We start from the raw sequence: 12,765 nt of genomic DNA, 5'->3' as shown, positions 1-12,765 counted from the left end.
GTGGTATTTATAAAAAGGTCTCTTTTAAACAAAAACCGAAAACAATTACAGTAAGTCTTTAATAAGAAACTGATTGACAGAGTCAGTAAAAAAAATCTACACAACAAAGCACCTTAGAAATATTACAAAAAGTTTGCACCTGGGGTCTCTGGGTTCTGCCCCAGTCGGCAGGGTGAAATAATCCAATTGATGATCCAACAGACATTCAGCAAATGTAAGTTGTAAAAATGAAGCAATGCCACAGCTGGTGAGGGTTAGGATTAGTGGATGGTTGGTTACATCTATAAAGACTGCCTTGTACAGAGATTGTATTTGGGATTAAAAATGTTGGTGTTTGGTGGTTGACGGAGGGGCATACGCAATGTCAGTACCCATCCAACGTATCTCAATCAAGCTTGTTCATGGCCTAGAAGCACCACATATCTAGTAGACGCATTACAGTGCTGTCAGAGTGAGAGCACGTTTACACAGTGTTATCTCTGAAATCTGACGTTAGGACAGCCAGACCGTGATGAGATCCCTTCTCTCTTCACAATCTCTTTCTCTCTCTCTCTCTCTCTCTCTCTCACTTGCTCTATCTCTCTCTCTTCCTCCCCCCCTCAGTCAGCCCCGTACCCCAGGTGAGCTGCTGGCCCTGTTCCGCTACCCCCGGGACCCCTACACCGTGGAGCAGGCTCGCGCGGGGGAGATCTTTGAACAGACTCTGCTCCTCATCCAGAACCATGTCAACCAGGGACTCATGGTGGACACCAATGGCACAGGTGAGAGCCGTGCACACATCCACACCCAGTTACGGCTCTTACATGTAGGCGTCATACATGTAGGTCCCGTTATCAAATCAGGTGTTGGTTTTTCACAAACTGGCCTGAGATAAATGAATTAAATGCAGATGACACATTACAAGTAGTCTTAGACCAAACATTACTTCACTGCTCCCTAGTTGATGACTACATTTGGAGACTGGGTGCTAATCTTTAGAAAGAAATAGTAGCCGATGTCACAAACCCTGCTATTTTCTCGGGCTTTACTCCATCACTGTGAGCATTATCAGGCCTCACGTCCTTCCCAACATCTGCGTGTCATTTCCTGTTCTCACCGACCAGGGGGCCTATGAGATGACCACAGCTCGACACGACTCATAAAACCTTTTTACGACCTCATGTCCACATGACGCTCCCTGGCTCGCTAATGTGATCAGCGGTCTCGGGTGAACCTCCGTCCGTGCTTTTGTGAGGGAGTGGAGGCCGGGTGGGGTTGGGGTATCCAATGACCCAAATAATCCCCACATGGTAATGGTTTAATAGGCCTGAAGGCGGAGGTGGCAGTGAGCAAGTGGGAGATTATTATGGACTTGAGTTGGACACTGTGAAAGATACGGTCAGAAAGAGAGAGAGAGAGAGAGAGAGAGAGAGAGAGAGAGAGAGAGTTAGGCGCGGAAAGGTAGAGAAAAGTGATGGAGAGATTGAATGAGAAAGAGAGAGAAGGCAGTGACTAAAAGAGGAAAAGAGGGAGTGTTTTCATATGTTATGAAAACAGCCAAGTGCTCATTGTTGCCCTGGCCCCTCAGCCTGCCCACAGAGGGTTTCTCTCTGTCAGCAAAAAACAATGAAGTTTGTTTGGACTGTTGCCATGTGACTTAGATCAGTCACACACACTTTACACACACACACACGCAAACTCAATCACACATTTTGTGTCTATTGATAGCCAATTCCCAAGTCATCAAGCTGGCAAACCACACCTCTCTGCACACTGTACACACACGGATGCACACAATCATAGAGCCCTTGCTTGTCTCTCACTCTCTCCTTCCTCACTCTCTCTCTCTCTCTCCCTCCCATTTGAACTCTATCAGGATATGTTGCTGAAATGTTGAGCTTTCAGTATTTAAGTTTAAATTGTCAAGGCCTCTGCCTCTGTTTCTGGCCTGTTTAGTTCTCAAATATATTCAGATAATATACAAATAATATACTTATATATTGTCCATACTCCCCCCCCCCCCACACTCAGCTTTCCGCTACAATGACCTGGTGTCCCCCCACTTCCTGGATGTCATCGCCAACCTCTCAGGATGCACCGCGCACCGCCGCATCAACAACTGCTCCGACATCTGCTTCCACCAGAAGTACCGCAGCCACGACGGCACCTGCAACAACCTGCAGCACCCCATGTGGGGAGCCTCCCTCACTGCCTTCGAACGGCTCCTCAAGTCGGTCTACGACAACGGCTTCAACCTCCCACGTGGCGCCACCGAGCGCTTCCACAACGGCCACCGCCTCCCACTACCTCGGCTGGTGTCCACAACGATGATTGGCACCGAGACCATCACCCCCGACGACCGTTACACGCACATGCTGATGCAGTGGGGTCAGTTTTTAGATCACGACATGGACGCCACTGTAACCGCCCTCAGCCAGTCGCGTTTCTCCGACGGCCAGCTGTGCACGCAGGGCTGCACCAATGACCCGCCGTGCTTCCCCATCCAGTTCCCGCCTAACGACCCTCGCCAGCTGCGCAGTGGCACGCGCTGCATGTTTTTCGTGCGCTCCAGCCCCGTGTGTGGCAGCGGCATGACGTCCCTCCTCATGAACAGCGTGTATCCACGGGAACAGATCAACCAGCTGACCTCCTACATCGACGCCTCCAACGTTTACGGGAGCTCGCGCCACGAGTCGGAGGAGGTCCGCGACCTGGCCAGTCAACGCGGCCTACTTCGCCAGGGGATCATCCAGCGCACAGGCAAACCCCTCTTGCCTTTCGCCACGGGGTCGCGCACCGAGTGCATGCGGGACGAGAACGAGAGCCCCATCCCCTGTTTCCTGGCCGGCGACCACCGGGCCAATGAGCAGTTGGGGCTGACCGCCATGCACACCATCTGGCTCAGGGAGCACAACCGCGTGGCCAACGAGCTGCTGCGTCTAAACCCCCACTGGGACGGGGACACCATCTACCACGAGGCGCGCAAGATTGTGGGAGCCCAAATGCAGCATATCACCTATAACCACTGGCTGCCTAAGGTAAGATTGATGTCTCTCTCGCATTTGGGATTTCCTTTCTGAAGTGAAGGTGGTTTTGGAGAAGCTTGAACTCTCTAAACTGGAGATCAGGAAGAGTAGCATAAAGAGGTTTGACGATCTCCCTCTCCACTGTCCTGTCAGGTGCTGGGCGATGCCGGCGTGAAGCTACTGGGCGAGTACCGGGGCTACAACCCCAACGTCAACGCGGGCATCCTCAACGCCTTCGCCACCGCCGCCTTCCGCTTCGGACACACCCTCATCAACCCCATCCTCTACCGCCTGGACGAGCACTTCCAGCCCATCCCTCAGGGCCACATCTCGCTGCACCGCGCCTTCTTCTCGCCCTTCCGCATCGTCAACGAGGGCGGCATCGACCCGCTGCTCCGCGGCCTGTACGGAGTGGCGGGCAAGATGCGCGTGTCCACTCAGCTGCTCAACGCGGAGCTGACGGAGCGGCTCTTCTCCATGGCGCATGCCGTGGCTCTGGACCTGGCCGCCATGAACATCCAGAGGGGACGCGATCATGGAATACCGCCCTATAATGACTACCGGGTGTACTGCAACTTGACGTCAGCGCAGACGTTTGACGACCTGCGCAATGAGATCAAGAACCCGGCGGTCCGGGAGAAGCTGCAGAGGTAAGAATGGGGGTGAAGATGTTGGTTAGTTGATAGTACAGGACTCGTGTTGTCTTTAAAAAATAACAAGATCACCACAGGGGGTGGTTGATGTTCGCAAGGGCGATAGAGAAGGATGTTGCTCAATGAAGCTGGTTAGATAACCATAACCGAGTGGCTTGTCTGTTTTTTGACCAATTTTTTCTCTCTGCACGTCCAGGTTGTACGGTACCCCTCTGAACGTGGACCTCTTCCCCGCCCTCATGGCCGAGGACCTGGTCCCTGGCAGCAGACTGGGCCCCACCCTCATGTGCCTGCTGGCGGCCCAGTTTAAACGCCTCCGCGATGGAGACAGGTACGTGAGACGCCGCCAACAATAGAAAGATCACCCACACACACGCCCCTGCTCTTGTCCCTCATCCCTCTCTCCTTCCCGCCCCGCCCTTCTAGGTTCTGGTACGAGAACCCGGGCGTGTTCACGCCGGCCCAGCTGACACAGCTGAAGCAGGCGTCGCTGACGCGCGTGCTCTGCGACAACGGCGACAACATCACGCGAGTCCAGCAGGACGTGTTCAGCGTGGCCGAGCTTCCCCATGGCTACGGCAGCTGCGACGACGTGCCCAAAATGGACCTGCGGATGTGGCAGGACTGCTGCGAAGGTAAGCCGCACCTCGCCGCCAAACATCCTCCATATCCCATATTCACTGTGCCTCCTACTCTATTCCGGGAGGTTACTACTTCAATTGGGGGCAGTTTGTAGTAACTAATAAACTTTATTGAACTGGATGGGATTCATAATAAGACTTTATTTATATAGCACATTTCATACAAGAATTGCAGCTCAAAGTGCTTTACATAAAATCTGTAAAAAAAATATTGTACGTATTAAAAGTAATAAAACCCTTCTGAACACACGCCGCAGTGTTTGAGGTAATCCAGAACACACAAGCCGCAGTGTTTGCGGTATCTTGAGTCAGTCTTTGTGGTATCTCAAGCCACAGTCTTTGAGGTTTCCCTAATAAAAGTCTAAATATAATGTAACTAAACAAAACCCAAGCTCAGGCCTTTTTTTATTTATTTTTTGCATAGAGATAGATTTGCAGGAAGAATATGGATGGTTTTCAGACTTCTAACACGAGTTTCAAGTTTGTAACCATGCATTTTATCATGCCATTTGCTGTTTATACCGGTATGTTTAATGAAATTGCATGGTGGCTGTCCGAGCGTAGCTTTTCTTTGGGAAAGTCACTGAGCTGTTCCATCACAAGGGAATTTGTTAGGGAGGTGCAGATCTGTGAGGGCCCGTGTCCTTGCAGGAGGCTGTTTGAATGTTCTGTTCTGTTCCATGGGAGGTTGTTTGGGATGCGTCAGTCAGCTTAGACACAGCAGTGATAGGGAGTGAAACTTGATTGGCTATCAAGAGCACGTGACTGATGTTTGCTGTTAGTAGTCGAGACCCTCTACAGTTTGGGTGGAGTCCGTCAGCTTGAAAACGGTCTGCACAGTTCCAGAACACATTGAAATTATCGATAAATCTCTGAATCGACTAAAAGCTTCTTTTCCTCTGCGAAGACATGCAATCGGTCCACTGATGAATGTATTATAAGTATCTCAGTGCCAGTTTTTTTTGTGCAGGATATCAAACGAGCCAGTGTGTATGATAATCGTGGGGTTGTTTGGTTTATTGTTGAAGATTGTTTGTATCTATGACGACAGTTCCTCGACAGATGGTACTAGGCCAAATATTTTCTGTCCTTGCCAGTTTAGCATGTGCTGTAATGGCATCTCCGATCAAGATAGTGGCCATCTGTGGTGTCGTGTTTGCATTTCCAACGTTTTCCTTATCAGTAGCTACGGAAGCAGTTCTTAGTTTATTTGGGTTAGCAGTGATAGTACCTTGTGCTGGACCAAAGTTAGTCACTGTGTCAGGGCTAGTGCTAGCAGGGTTAGCGTGTGTGTGTGTGTGTGTGTGTGTGTGTGTGTGTGTGTGTGTGTGTGTGTGTCTGTCTGTCTGTCTGTGTGTGTGTGTGTGTATGTGTGTGTGTGTATGTGTGTGTGTGTGTGTGTGTGTGTGTGTGTGTGTGTGTGTGTGTGTGTGTGTGTGTGTGTGTGTGTGTGTGTGTGTGCGTGTGCTGAATGACTGGGCACTGTGTGTAAAATACTTTACACACAATACTTTCTTCTTTAAGGAGAAATGTTGACCGGCTTTCAAAATGTTTTTTTGATTTGGCACTGAACATGGTTTCTTTCAACTGGACTACCACAACACTTACTTCAAGACATCAGTCTCTTGTAAGATACGGTTGTTCAAATTACTAGGAGACTGTAAATATTTCAATATTGTGTTTCTGACCACTACAATTAAATAATTCCATCAAGCTCAATCTTGGCTGACCTTGCAAATGAAGCAAGTTGAAATGTAATCAGGGGATAGGGCATTTCAGAATGTTTGTAAATGGGCACCAAGATTCTTCCGGGTGGCAGAACGTGAGCGGCTTCCACTGAAGAGACCCAGCCGGCAACTGTAAACATAGTTACATAGTTAAAAACATTGTGAAATGTTAAGAAAGAAGAAGGTCTTACAGTCTTACTGCCTCATTATTGTTTTCTCGTGAGTACAAATAAAGCCAGTGTAATCAAATTGACCAGGTCAAATTAATACACAAATGACTTTAGTAGTGTAAGAGGGTAGATTAAAAAAAAGTATTTTGTTTGTGTCAGGCTACGGTCGACGGTGGGTCTCCCTTCCAAGCAATTTCCTTGTGGTGCCATCGGCTTTTGCCACCCGGAAGAACGTTTATTATTGTTGTGACGTCATGGTGAAGAGGTCTATTGAGGGGGGCAACACACCCGCCATTCCTGTGACATAACAAGGTTTGCATTTATAGATAAAGTGCAGTTCCATTATACTGAGGCTCAAGATCCACTTCTGGAGTTGAAACCAAGATGTTTTGCATTTCACCAGAAGGTTCCATTGACAAACCACCAGTGCCTGACTGGAGAGGGTACCCCTACCAGTATAAGACATTCCAATGGGGGTTTGTCTCACCCAGTTGGCATGCTGTAACATGTAGTTACTTGTAGGAGACGCATAGCCTCAAGTAATTCATCACCATTGAGTTGAAACTAAATTCTGGTGTCAATGTCTATATAGCTGCTGGGTGGATTCACATAGCAGAGGGGTCACTGCATATAGCCAGACTATTTAGTACCTACTGAGAGACACACTCTAGTGTTGCACGCACCAGGCTCACATGTACACACATTCAGGCTTACACACGCACACACACACACACACACAAACACATCATTTTATAATTGTAATGGGGCAGATCAAGAAGGATTGACTGAATTCAAGTACTGGGTCCATTAAATGTCATAGGAACACACATACAATCTGTTGCTGATGTTTGGGGATTTGGGGATTTATGACCATCGTTAAAATTAACAATTGATTTTAAATACCTCAAACAAACCATTAGTTGACCTCGAAATAACTTGAATTGAATTTACCTTAGTTTATTCTGACCTTATGAACTTAAGAGCCAGACAAACAATGTGATGCAATAAGAAGCAGCCATCTGTATTGTTTGCTCTGTGTTTCAGGTTTATGGTCTGTAATTTTCTTATCGGTCTTTCATACATCCCTCCAACCCTTATCTGCACTTTTTATTAGAGAAAAGCTGGTGATGATTAAAACAAGGGAGTATCCTGCTAGTGCTCATACAGATAAGGACACAGGGTTAGACACAAGGAGCCATAGGTCTCTCTCCTGTGTGTGTGTGTGTGTGTGTGTGTGTGTGTGTGTGTGTGTGTGTGTGTGTGTGTGTGTGTGTGTGTGTGTGTGTGTGTGTGTGTGTGTGTGTGTGTGTGTATGTGTGTGTGTGTGACAAATGGTGGACAGATTCATTCTTTCTTTATGGAGAGGAGAGGGGTCTTTCCCTAAGATATATTACAGAACAGCTAATTACAGGGTGAAACTCTGTAACTGTCTTCTCTCCAGTGTTTAAAGGGGTTTGGTAGCTTAATGCTTTTCAGATTCTCTGCAGTCTCTCAGTGTGTGTATGTGTGTGTCTGTGTGTGTCTGTGTGTGTGTGTGTGTGTGTTACCAGACATGTGTCATAGGTCCATCATAGCTGGTCTCTGATGAGTTTTGAAATAGGGACGAAAGAGCTGCTTCAGGCACACACACACACACAGGGCACTATTTTAACGATCTGAAATGCAAGTATCAAATGCAAGCAACTTTGTGGGCGGGACTCCGGCGCTGTTGCTATTGTACCGGTGAGATAAATGACTCTTGCGCCCTACGTAAACCTAAAATGGGTTGGTCTGAAGTAGCTACATTATTACAGTACTTACCACTAGGTGTAGTTTTGGCGTAACGTGCAATAAACCAATCAGAGCGTCATCTAACATTCCCTTTAAAAGCAGGCGCAGTTGTTCCATGGCGGATTGCTATTATAACGGCGGATTTGCCAGGCGCACACCAGGAGCGGTTCACAGCTGAGGAGACCGACATTCTCGTAAGGGCCGTAAATGACAGAGAAGTGACATTGTATGGGGATGGGAGAAGGAACCCAGCTTCGGTTAAACAGGCGTGGGAGGAAATTGCCACAATTGTTACAAATAAAGTTCAAATCAGATTTCTCCTGAAAATCTTTTTAATCATTGACATGAAGAAATGTAACACAGCCATACAATAAATCCAAACAATGTAACGTAGCTTCGCAGGAAGAAGACCCTGCCTCGCCAGCAGTGCGCACGGGCCAAGCTTGCGCCCTTAAAAAGCATCTGAATAATGCGCCACTGACTTTAGACTACGTTTTGACTGGTCTGTGGTGGAATTGTTTTTTGAAACTGCAAAATAGCACCAGGGTACGTTTCCCCCGGAGCACCCTTCCTCTTTTCGCTGAACCACCCCCGGGAGCACAAGTTCATTCCTTAATTTACTGACGTGCGTCTGTGGAGGGAATTGTCAGCTGTGCGTCGGGTGCAAAATAGGAATGATGCATGCGTCAGTGTACAAAGTCAATTGCGCTGGGTGCAAGATAGGGCCCACAGTGTGACTGAGAGACTGGAGACACTGTGCACCTTATCAAATTTACCAATAATCAGCATCAGACAGATTATACAGGTGAAAAACAAAAAACAAAAACCCATAGACCATCATTATAAAACACCAAAACAAATGCTTCACATGTGCACTTGATCATTCACTTTTCTATAAAGTAAAGGACTACTCTGCTCTACACTACACTACTTGATTCTACTCTACTCTACCACAGGAAAAATCAGTTTAGAGAAATACTTCCACATCTTTTTTCCCCAGACTGTCGGACTAAAGGTCAGTTCAACGCCCTGTCTTACCACTTCAGAGGACGGAGGTCGGTGGACCAGAGCATGGCAGAGGAGAGGCCGTCCAACAGCCTACCTCAGGAGAGCAGGTAAGACAGAGACAGCTCGATGTGTTCCACAGTAACCCGTTCGTGTTGTACCTCTTCAATGTCATCTGTAGGTTTTCTGCAACAATAAAATGGGATTGGGTTGGTTTCTTTTCTTCCAACGCAGCCCCGTGGAAGACATCTCTGGGAATCTGGTGAATATCACTGCGCCCTCGAAATCCAGCACTGAGCCCTCACTAAATGACTTCCAGGACTTTGTCTCAGACATGCAGAAGACAATCACTAGTTTACGCAAGCAGGTATGTATGTGTGGGTAGTATTGAACAAAATGTTCTTCTTTCTGTTTTTGTTTGGTCAATGGGTTTTACTTCACCCCTCACACTTATACGCATAGAAACATTTGCATTCCTGCACACACACACACACTCACACACAGAGAAAACACATTTGGAAAGTTGACAAATCCACCAGGGTGGATTGAGAATTTCAGGGAAGAGAAACAGTTGTGGATATGAGTAGTGTTTTTGACTAACCCACACACACTGCCCTCTCCTTCAGATTAAAAGACTAGAAGCCCGTCTGAGTAAGACAGACTGCACTGACAAGGAAGGCCGGGAGCGATCGGACAGCGAGAGGTGGAAGGAGGACCCCTGCTCCACATGCGAGTGCAAAGTACGTGTCGCACGCTCTAACACACACATTTACACGTTTATTTGATTGAACATGTATTCATTTTGCAGAAGCTATCATCCAAAGCAACGTCCTCAATGTCTCTCTCCTCTAATATAAGACACAGATGAGATCCCTGACCTCTCTCTCTTTCTCTCTGCCGCCACAGGATGCCCAGGTTACATGCTTCGTAGAATCGTGCCCGGTCGCGGCATGCCAGCGGCCTGTGAAGCTAAAAGGCTCATGTTGTCCAGTGTGTCTCCACCAGGACCAGGACATGGGGAGCAGCGAGCGAAGCAATGGGCACCAGGAAGAAAGTACACGCCACGTATAATCCTCAGGACCCGACCCACACCCAAGTGTGTGAGAAAGAGAGAGAGAGGGGGGAATGAAAGAAAGAGAGAAGTATAGACTCAAAAGGTGGCCCGCGCTGTAGCCACCTACATCCAATTGCCTCTTTTTTTTGTTTTGTTTTTTTATTGTTGTTTTTGTTGTTTTTTTTAATTCCTCTTTTTGTTATTTTGGTTGTTCATTTTGATTGCCCTCTCCCATGGTCAACTGCCCGAGGCTCAGTTTTAAAGTCACTGGCAACTGATGAGACCAGTAGTTAGTTACCCGTCTGCCACTGAGAGGATGAATGGAAAAAAGATGGATGGATGCATGGGATGGATGGAATGATGGACAATACTTCCTTCCTGGCCAGGCCTCTCCAGCACTGTCTGTCTGTTTCTAGAGGCCTTTCAGGTGTTTCTGCAACCCAAAACTTCTCCCTTTAAATAAGGGGTGATAAAAAGTGGGAAAATGCCCTAAGGAGGAGCAGGACCTAGGAAGTAAACAAACCATCGGCGGCCATGTTGTCTTACAAAAGCTTTCTCAGGTTAGAGATGTCGAAAAACTGGTGCTACCCCACCCACTTTTTTCTCCTCAAAATGTTACTAAATTCAAACCTTAAAAGTATTGTTTTTTTTGTTTGTTTTGTTTATATATCAGTATGCAACATATATACACTCATTATGTGCCTTTTCATGGTAAACCACATTTGAGAGAATACTTTTTTATTGCTCTAAAGAACATTTTATGTACAAATTGAGTTACTTGCTTGTTACTTAACGTTTAAGGTGCTTAATATCATAATTATGAATATGTATTTCTCCTTTATTTGTATCAACTGACTGCTTACATATGAAAATAATGTGAAGCCCTACAAAACATCTTTTGTAATGCAAAAATACTATCTACTGATGACCATTTCCTTCTCCAACTGCAGCTGTTGGTCAACAAACATCTGGTATTATTTACATATGTTCTCCCCTCAGTAAACATTTGATTGGTCTGCATTAAGGAGAGAATTCCCTCCACAGACTGACTCATCAACCATTACAAACCACACTCTAGAGATATTTCATTTTGTGCTCTAAAACGGCTCAAAATATGTTTTTACCACTTGTACCAGTATAGTCTGTCTTCATGGTTAATATGATACACATACTAGTAGTCATGCTATACTTACAGATGATCAATCCTGCTGGTCGGTTGGAGATTTTGATTGTACACTTACCCACTGCAGTGTTCACTTCCATTGTGGCCTTTGTTTTCCTGATTAGATGATAACTGAGACATTGAAGGCATGCACCCCTCCCCCCTCCTCTCTACTCTCCTACTCACTCCCCCAGATCAAGTTTACAGAAGGACACCCTCTCATGCGTTCCTTTCCCAAATGTTCACCCCCCATCATATGCTACTTCCACTCTTTTATTGCCTGTGCGATGTGTGCGCGTCTGTGCCTGTGTGTGCACGTGTGCCTGTGTGTGCGCGTGTGAGGGTGTGTGTATCTGTTTGCATACATCATGTTCTCGAACCACACCTCAGCACGTCCTTATCTGTCGATCCGGGTGAGAGAGATTGTTTGGCTCTCGTCTCCGAGTTTTTTTTGGGGGGCGATACCGAGTGATGAGGTGATGTCATTATGCCGCAGTACTGCACAGAGCCTCTGACCAAAACTCCTTCTGTAATGAAAGCCAGACGAGGAGAGGCAGCGGGAGTGAAGACGTCAATCAAACAACCGGCTCCAATTTCAGTTGTTGATAGTTCTGTTGTTGGTCGTCAGAAAGACAAGATTCAGATTCCCCACTGCATGGGCCCACTCAAACCTGCTTTCTGCTTTTATACCTATTTATACCTATCTCTTATCATTGTGTGTAGTGACTACAGCAAGTGTCTCTTCCACTCTGAACTATATAGCATCTTCAGTATGTGTGTATATATATATATATATATATATATACACCGTTTGCAAGCCTTTCTGAGAAGGTCATTGAGGGAGCTGTTTTGGCACACTACACTGGTAACTGCTTACAGTACCACATGGATGAAAGTGAGACTGTTGAGTGACCTACCATCCTTCCTTTTTGATTTCATTTTTCTTCCTGTGCTCCGTTCTCTTTTTTTAGGCATAGTTGTATGTGTGTATGTCTGAAGTGTTTGAAGTGTTTCTATACAGTATGTTCTGACTGATCACACTGTAACCTGCAAAATCTGTCACTGTATTTAGCAACATCTTGTTACATCTGTCATTTTCCTTAAAGTTTTCTCTTTTTCTGCCAGAACCTCTTCCTTCCTCTGGCTCCACCCAAAATAAAACATCCCACTGACAATGGAATGCACTGCTCTGCAAGACCCAACATGCTTTTTTTTTTACTGACACTGTTCCAAAACGAGTGGTCAAAACGAAATACCTATCTGACAATTGTATTGTACGTTTGCCAAATAATTGTTTGCACTGTAATGTATGCCTCTCGACAATAATAAAATAGGCCACATTTGAATTACAATTCTATTTCCATTCTATTTAGGCCTGTGAAAATCTCACCTTACTTAGTGCTTAACAGTCTGTCCATGGCTTCGTTTGAATTAAATACTAAACTGTATCCTTACCTCTGCAGTTGTTACGCTGAATTTGAGCCAACACAATTACATAGGTGGAAGCATGTGTTCAACCACACAACTGACATATTTCCAGTCATATGAGATCAGTGAATAAACAAGTAAAACATTTTG

General features: G+C 46.3%; 1 protein-coding gene across 2 annotated transcripts in view; it reads left to right on the top strand.

Annotated features, from left to right (window-relative positions):
* LOC124484597 (peroxidasin) overlaps positions 1–12,539 on the top strand; it is a 42,649-nt gene extending 30,110 nt beyond the window's left edge. For both annotated transcript variants that reach the window (XM_047045592.1, XM_047045583.1), the window contains 9 exons: positions 604–761; positions 2,011–3,017; positions 3,159–3,655; positions 3,855–3,989; positions 4,085–4,293; positions 8,967–9,081; positions 9,206–9,338; positions 9,598–9,711; positions 9,878–12,539. In XM_047045592.1, the coding sequence (XP_046901548.1) occupies positions 604–761; positions 2,011–3,017; positions 3,159–3,655; positions 3,855–3,989; positions 4,085–4,293; positions 8,967–9,081; positions 9,206–9,338; positions 9,598–9,711; positions 9,878–10,042 (2,533 nt within the window). In that variant the 3' untranslated portion in view covers positions 10,043–12,539. The remainder of the gene's footprint in view (positions 1–603; positions 762–2,010; positions 3,018–3,158; positions 3,656–3,854; positions 3,990–4,084; positions 4,294–8,966; positions 9,082–9,205; positions 9,339–9,597; positions 9,712–9,877) is intronic.
* The last annotated feature ends 226 nt before the right edge of the window (positions 12,540–12,765 follow it).

Source organism: Hypomesus transpacificus, chromosome 3 (genome assembly GCF_021917145.1).
Source record: "Hypomesus transpacificus isolate Combined female chromosome 3, fHypTra1, whole genome shotgun sequence".
NCBI classification, from domain to species: Eukaryota; Metazoa; Chordata; class Actinopteri; order Osmeriformes; family Osmeridae; genus Hypomesus; species Hypomesus transpacificus.
This window is presented reverse-complemented; position numbering and strand designations above follow the sequence as displayed.